Source organism: Protobothrops mucrosquamatus, unplaced genomic scaffold, assembly GCF_001527695.2.
Source record: "Protobothrops mucrosquamatus isolate PMUCROS unplaced genomic scaffold, P.Mucros_1.0 scaffold2833, whole genome shotgun sequence".
NCBI lineage: Eukaryota > Metazoa > Chordata > Lepidosauria > Squamata > Viperidae > Protobothrops > Protobothrops mucrosquamatus.
In genome coordinates this window covers 77,328-84,355 of record NW_015388865.1, presented here as the reverse complement: position 1 = coordinate 84,355, position 7,028 = coordinate 77,328, and the positions used below count along the sequence as shown (strand labels likewise).

Below are 7,028 nucleotides of genomic sequence, written 5' to 3'. Positions count from 1 at the left end.
ACGCGGCGCTTCCTCAGAGCCGCTCCTCGCGTCCGCGCCACGGAACTCCTCCCACCCACCAAACGTAACCCCACCCTCCTTCCCGCGCCGCTGCCACGGCGGCAACTGCGGGGCCGTGGCCGGCGAGCGCCCTTTTATAGTCCGCTCCCGGGAGGGGCGGGACCCTCGGTCCCCTGGCAGCCAATCGGACGGCCGCGGCCGACGTCGGCGCTCGCCCGCGTCGGCCTGGGCCGCCGTCACGTGGGCGCTCGCGGGCCTCGCCGCGCCTGCGCGGCTCCTCCCCTTTCTTCTCCTCCGTCGTCCGCCGGCGAGACTCGCCGCCGCTTCTGCTCCGTCGTTGCCGCGGACGGTAAGCGGGGACCGGGCGGTGGATTTCGGCTTAGTGGAGCCGGGGGAGGAACGAATGAGACAGCCCCGCTCTCCGGTCCCGGCGTTGAGGACGGGGGGGGGGGGAAGGACTACACCTCCCATGCTCCCCCGCCCGCGGCTGCGGCGCATGGGTATTGTAGTCCTCCCCACCCCTCCTCTCCCAGCCCGTTCAGGCCACAGGGCTCTCTCGGGCAGCGCTTCCTTCCCTCCCTCGGCCAGCTCACCAGCCTGGCCGGGTTCCAGCTGCGAAGTCTTCCCCCGGTCGCCTGGACTCCCGGCCCCATCGTCCCCAGCGGGCGGGGTGCGGGGCGGTGGGAGTGGAGGGGGGGTGGGGCGGCCCGAAGCCCGCCGGTTGGAAAGGTTAGGCAGAAGGGGACAGCCAGGCTGCGGGGCGGGGAGGGGGGGAGGGAGAGGTGGACCCCCCCCATATCCATTTGGGGAGGGGTCTGGAGGGGGTGGGGGGGGAGTTGATCTCCCACGGCGAGGGGTCTCCTTTGCGCCCGCTCCAGATCAGGTGGAGCCAAAGAGGGTCGAGCTGAACCTGAGGGTTCCATAGCAGCACCTCTGGGGTCTTCTGGGGGTCCCCCCTGGTGGGGCATGCCGGGAAAGGTTTGGGGAGGGGTCCCAGGAGGGCCTGCTGACCCCTGAATCCGAGGACAGCCTCAACCCGGCCTGGGGGCAAAGATGAGGGTCCTGAGTAATCTCTTGCATCCTCTCCAGCTGTGACTGACATTGGGAGTGGATCTGCTTTTGTCGCCCAGAAGGAAGTTGGACCTTTTTGGGGGTGGGGGGGTGGGGGGGTTTGCCCTGATCCCTGCTCAGAGGGAGGCCAGCATGGACCCCCCCCCCTTCGGTCCGATTGTCCCTGTGGTCAGCCGGAACCAGCTTGGGCCCCGTTCTCAGGGCGAGCTTTTATTTTACGCTTATAAAAAGGTAACACGAAGACTTGTGGACTTCAACTCCCAGAATTCCCCAACAAGCCATACTGGCCGGATTGTCCCCATGGTCAGCCAGAACTGGCTTGTTCCCAGTTGTTCTGGGGCAGTGTTTCTCAACCTTGACCATTTTAAGGCATGTGGACTTCAACTCCCAGAATTCCACAGCCAGCAATGCTGGCTGTGGAATTCTGGGAGTTGAAGTCCACATGCCTTAAAATGGTCAAGGTTGAGAAACACTGTTCTGGGGGGAGCAGAGCTTCTGTTTTACAGCTGTGTGTTTGTGTAGGTCTGGGGTCCCTCCAAACTTGGCAACTTTTTAAAGGCTTGTGGACTTCAACTCCCAGAATCCCCCAGCTGGGCTCACCTGAGTCCACCTTCCCAGGCTGGTTAGTAGAGCCTCACCACGAAAAGGAAATCAAAATGTTTATTATAGACAGATAGTCCTGGATATATCACCACAATTGAGCCCAGATTTCCTGTGCTAAACAGGACAGCTGCTAAGTAAGTTTTGCCCCATTTTATGACCTTTCTTTTACAGTCGTTAAACGAAACCTTGCAGCTGTTCAGTTAGCCACACGGTTGTGAAGTGAATCTGGTTTCCCTGGTTGATTTTGCTTGTCGGAAGGTCGCAAAAGGGGACAGGACCCCGGGACACTGCGACCGTCACAAATAAACACTTGCCAAATGTCTGAATTTTAAACGTGTGACCATCGGCTGCTGCAACGGTTGTAAGTGTGAGAACCGGTCATCGGTCACTTTTTCCAGTGTCGTGCGAGCGGTCACTAAACGAATGCATGTAATTTGAGGACTACCTGTATATTCAGGAATACGGGCTGAATGTTCAACTCTTCCTCAGCTGTCATCCCTCGCCACCTCTTGCGGAAGTAAAGATTAATTCCTTATCTCGTCTCTTCCCAGTTTGTGCCTCTTGTTAATGAGTGAACAAGATGCCATCCCCAGGTCCATGGATCAAATGGTGGCTTCCTTCCCACGAATTCTCAGGCAGGGACTGGGTTCAATAACCCACCGTAATAAAATCCATTCACATTTTTAACCACCTGTGTCCTTGGTGGAAAGCTTGCTTAGTGGTTGCGCTTTGGGCAACGTGGATGATGCTCTCCGTTGATTATGTTTTTTATTTTATTATTTTATAGATTAGAATAGAAACTAGGGAATAGAATAGAATAGAAAATAGGGAATAGAATAGAATAGAAAATAGGGAATAGAAGAGAATAGAATAGAAAATAGGGAATAGAAGAGAATAGAATAGAAAATAGGGAATAGAAGAGAATAGAATAGAAAATAGGGAATAGAAGAGAATAGAATAGAAAATAGGGAATAGAAGAGAATAGAATAGAAAATAGGGAATAGAATAGAAAATAAGGAATGAATAGAATAGAAAATAGGGAATAGAATAGAATAGAAACTAGGGAATGAATAGAAATAGAAAATAGGGAATAGAATAGAATAGAAAATGGAATAGAAGAGAATAGAAAATAGGGAATAGAAGAGAGAGAATAATAACTTTATTGTCACTTTGTGCACTAATTGGCATACATTAAAATGAAATTTCGTTGCATTCCGCTCTCAAAGGGTCACCAACTCTGATATACACTTCATAAATATGTCAAAAATAAATAAATACAGAATTGTGCATATACCCACATATATTATATGACACAGAGAAACAACAGTCTAGTTCAGGTTATGTATACATGTGCGCGGGGAGAAAAATCTTGCGAGTTTGCCAGACAGCATATATTTTATTTTTATTTCATTTTATTTTTATTGTTTTATTTTCTTTTTTTATTTTATTTTTGCTGCTTATCCGGCTATTTAACTGCTTTTAATGCTTTCTGTGGCTATTGATTTCTTTGTTACATTTATTTGCTTGCCCGTCTCATATTGAAACGACTCTGGATTGCCAAGCTGGGGAATTCTGGGAGTTGGACATCCGCCCATCTTAAACTTGCGGAGGTTTGAGGAACACTGGCTTGCAGCATTGAAGCATTCAAATCCTCGTATTTACGACGGTCGCAGCGTCCCGGGATCACGTGATCCCCTTTTGGCGACCTTCGGACAAGCAAAGTCAAAGGGCGAAGCCGGATTCACTTAGCAACCGTGTGACGAACTTAACCGATGCAGTGATTCCCTTAATGACCATGGCAAGCCAGGTCGTAAAAGGAGGGGAAACTCCCCTAACAAATTTCTCACTGAAGCAACATCAATTCCGGGCTCAGTTGTTGTCGTAAGTTGAGGACCATCTGTACTAAACAAACCTAGTCCCATATATTGGGTGAACCCAGGACCTTTGCTGGAGGATCCTATAAAAGCCCTTCTGGAACCCGGGGCTGTTCCAGGGACAGATCTCCCTCCCCTTTCTCTCATCTTGACCTGCCTTGATGGCAGCAGCTGGATCTGGGATCCCGAAAATAGCACAGCGTGGAACGACGGCAATCCACGCTCCTCAAAGGTCTTCGGAAAGATGTGTGACATTTGCAGTCACAATTTGGGATCCCTTGGCAGCAAAATGTCAATTGTTCAAGGTTTTCTTTTGGCACTGTGTGTGTGTGTGTGTGTGTGTGTTGGGGGGGGGACTGCCCCTTGTCCTGAGGGGCTGGTAGAAATATATAAGTTGGCTTCTGCGGAAAAAAGAGATCCCTGCATAAATCTAAAAGGATCGGAGAGGGTATAAAATAGATCTGGAATGCGAACAGTGTGGTCCAGATCTGGGGAAATGCATGTAAGTCCTTGGATAATTCCAGAATTCCCCATTTGGCATGCTTTAAGATGGGTGGAGTTCAGCTCCCAGAATTCCCCATCTGGCATGCTTTGAGATGGGTGGAATCAACTCCCAAAATTCCCCAGACTGCATGCTTTAAGATGGGTGGACTTCAACTCCCAGAATTCCCTAGCCAGCCTGCTTTAAGATGGCCGGTCTTCAGCTCCCAGAATTCCCCAGCCAGCATGTCTTGAGATGGGTGGCATTAACTCCCAAAATTCCTCCTTGGCTGGCTGGGGAATTCTGGGAGTTGAAGTCCACAACTCCTTAAAAGTGACCAAGTGGTTTTGGACACTCCAACTTAGATATTTCCTTTGGTCCGTCCTGGTTCTTACGATGTCTTCAATATTGCCAGGTGACCTTCGGTTCCGGCCTTTGGGGACGGGGGAAAAACCTCTCCTCCTCGCCCGTTTGAGCCACCGCCTTCGTGGGCCCCCAAATCCGTCAACTCCATTCCTGCTGCTTGACGCCCACAGGGCCTGAGCCATGGTGCTGGGCGTTCAGCAAGTCGTGGGGTACCTGGCCCTGTGGGCCGTCTGCGCTCAGGCCAAACCCACCGAGAAGAAGGAGCGTGTCCACCAGGATGCTCAGCTGAGCGACAAGGTCCACGACGACGCCCAGAGCTTTGACTACGACCACGATGCCTTCCTGGGGGCGGACGAGGCCAAGACCTTTGACCAGCTGACCCCCGAGGAGAGCAAGGAGCGATTGGGGTAAGAGAAGCACTTGGCTGAGTGTGAATTTGTCTGACACCATCCTGTTATTCCTGTTCTGTTCTGTTCTACTCCACTCCATATTCCTATGCCATATTCTATTCTATTCCCTATTTTCTATTCTATTCTATTTTATTCTATTCCCTATTTTCTATTATATTCTATTCTATTTTCTATTCTATTTTCTGTTCTGTTCTATTCTATTTTCTGTTCTATTCTCTGTTCTGTTCTGTTCTGTAATTCTGTTCTATTCTCTATTCTATTCTATTTTCTATGCTATTCTATTCTATTTTCTATTCTATTCTGTTCTATTCTGTAATTTATTCTATTTTATTCTCTATTCTGTATTCTATTCTATTCCGTTCCATTCCATATTTTCTATTCTATTCCATTCCATTCCATTCCATTCCCTATTTTCTATTCTATTCTGTTCTATTCTATTCTATTCTATTCTATTCTATTCTATTTTATTCTACTCTACTCTACTCTACTCTATTCCATTCCATTCCATTCCCTATTTTCTATTCTATTCTATTCTATTCCATTCCATTCCATTCCCTATTTTCTATTCTATTCTATTCTGTTCTATTCTATTCTATTCTACATTCTATTCTGTATTGACCATTGTGGTCGTAAGTCGAGGACTACGTGGCGTTGCCGAGGCCTATGCAAATTAAGTGTCACACCTGGCTTGCCATGTAGGGCAGGACGCAACCTCTGCATCAAAACCTTGATCCTTTCCAGCTCATTTACTTTCCTTGCTGTCTTTTAGCCCAAATTCTTAATTCTGCCTCTCTCTTCTCAAGGGGAAACTCGACGGAATTAAACTGCCCCCCCCCCCCAGTTCGTATGCATAGCTCTTCTCTGTGTTTCTTGGAAAGCTGGACAGCTGATCTGTTAGTTTGCTGACACGCACGCAAATGGCCAGTCTAGAGAAAAGAAGGACCGGGGGGGGGGGACCCGATAGCAGTCTTCCAATATTTGAGGGGCTGCCCCAAAGAAGAGGAGGGGGGTCAACTTTTTTTCCAAAGGACCAGAAAGCGAGACCAGAAACAACGGATGGAAACCAATCAAGGAGAGAAGCAACCTGGAATTAAGGAGAAACTTCCTGAGAGTGAGGACAATTAACCAGTGGAACAACCTGCCACCAGAAGTTGTGGGTGCTCCACCACCGGAGGCTTTCCAGAAGACACTGGACAGCCATTGGTCTGAAATCTTATAGGGTCTCCTGCTTGAGCAAGGGGGGTTGGACTAGAAGACCTCCAAGGTCCCTTCCGACTCGGTGATTATGTTATTCTGTACTCCCAGATCAATTAACCAGTGGAACTGCTTGCCTCCAGAAGTTGTGAGTGCTCCATCACTGGAGGTTTTTAAGAAGAGACCGGACAGCCACTTGTCTGAAATTCTATCTATAGGGCACTGTTTCTCAACCTTGACAATTTTAAGGCATGTGGACTTCAACTCCCAGAATTCCACAGCCAGCATTGCTGGCTGTGGAATTCTGGGAGTTGAAGTCCACATGCCTTAAAATTGTCAAGGTTGAGAAACACTGCTATAGGGTCTCTTGTTTGAGAAGAGGGTTAGACTGGAAGACCTCAAAGGTCCCTCCCAGCTCTATTCTAATTGATTGATTGAATAATAATGAAAGTCTAGCGGAGACCAAACTGCCTTTCTTCGTCTTAATTTGAGCACACTTAAGGAGGCGCACTGGGGACAGAAACCAGCACATGAATTAATGTCCATTTATATACTGCTACTTTTTTATTGCATCAGCTCGTGAGAGGCTCCGAAGAAAGCAAAAACTTGGCTAAGGCCCTCTGCTGCCCTCCCTCCCCCCCCCTCTCCCCCTCCCTCTGCGCCCAAGTGTCAAATCACAGGAGTTGACAGCTGTGGTTATATTTGGCTCTGATGCTTCTGCTGTTCCAGACTTTCGAGGGTGGGGGTTGGGGTGGAGAGGCAGGATTATGGGCCTTTGAATCCGCTCTTAACACTCCACTTTTTTTTTTTTTTTTTTCAAATTTATCAGCTGGGCCATTGGAGAAGGAAATACTCCGCGGATCGGACTTCCTAGTTTTGGATTAAGCTATGATTGATAGATTGATAGAGGATGGGTGATAGATACGTTGAGTGGATAGATAGATTGGTAGAGATGTTAGACGGATTAGATAGATAGATAGATAGATAGATAGATAGATAGATAGATAGATAGATAGATAGATAGATAGA

The 7,028-nt window shown here is 48.6% G+C and overlaps 1 protein-coding gene across 1 annotated transcript in view; it reads left to right on the top strand.

Annotated features, from left to right (window-relative positions):
• Positions 1-324: 324 nt before the first annotated feature.
• CALU (calumenin) overlaps positions 325-7,028 on the top strand; it is a 13,667-nt gene continuing 6,963 nt past the window's right edge. Inside the window, exons 1-2 of the mRNA XM_015825843.1 lie at positions 325-349; positions 4,445-4,802. Coding sequence (XP_015681329.1) covers positions 4,576-4,802 — 227 coding nt within the window. The 5' untranslated portion in view covers positions 325-349; positions 4,445-4,575. The remainder of the gene's footprint in view (positions 350-4,444; positions 4,803-7,028) is intronic.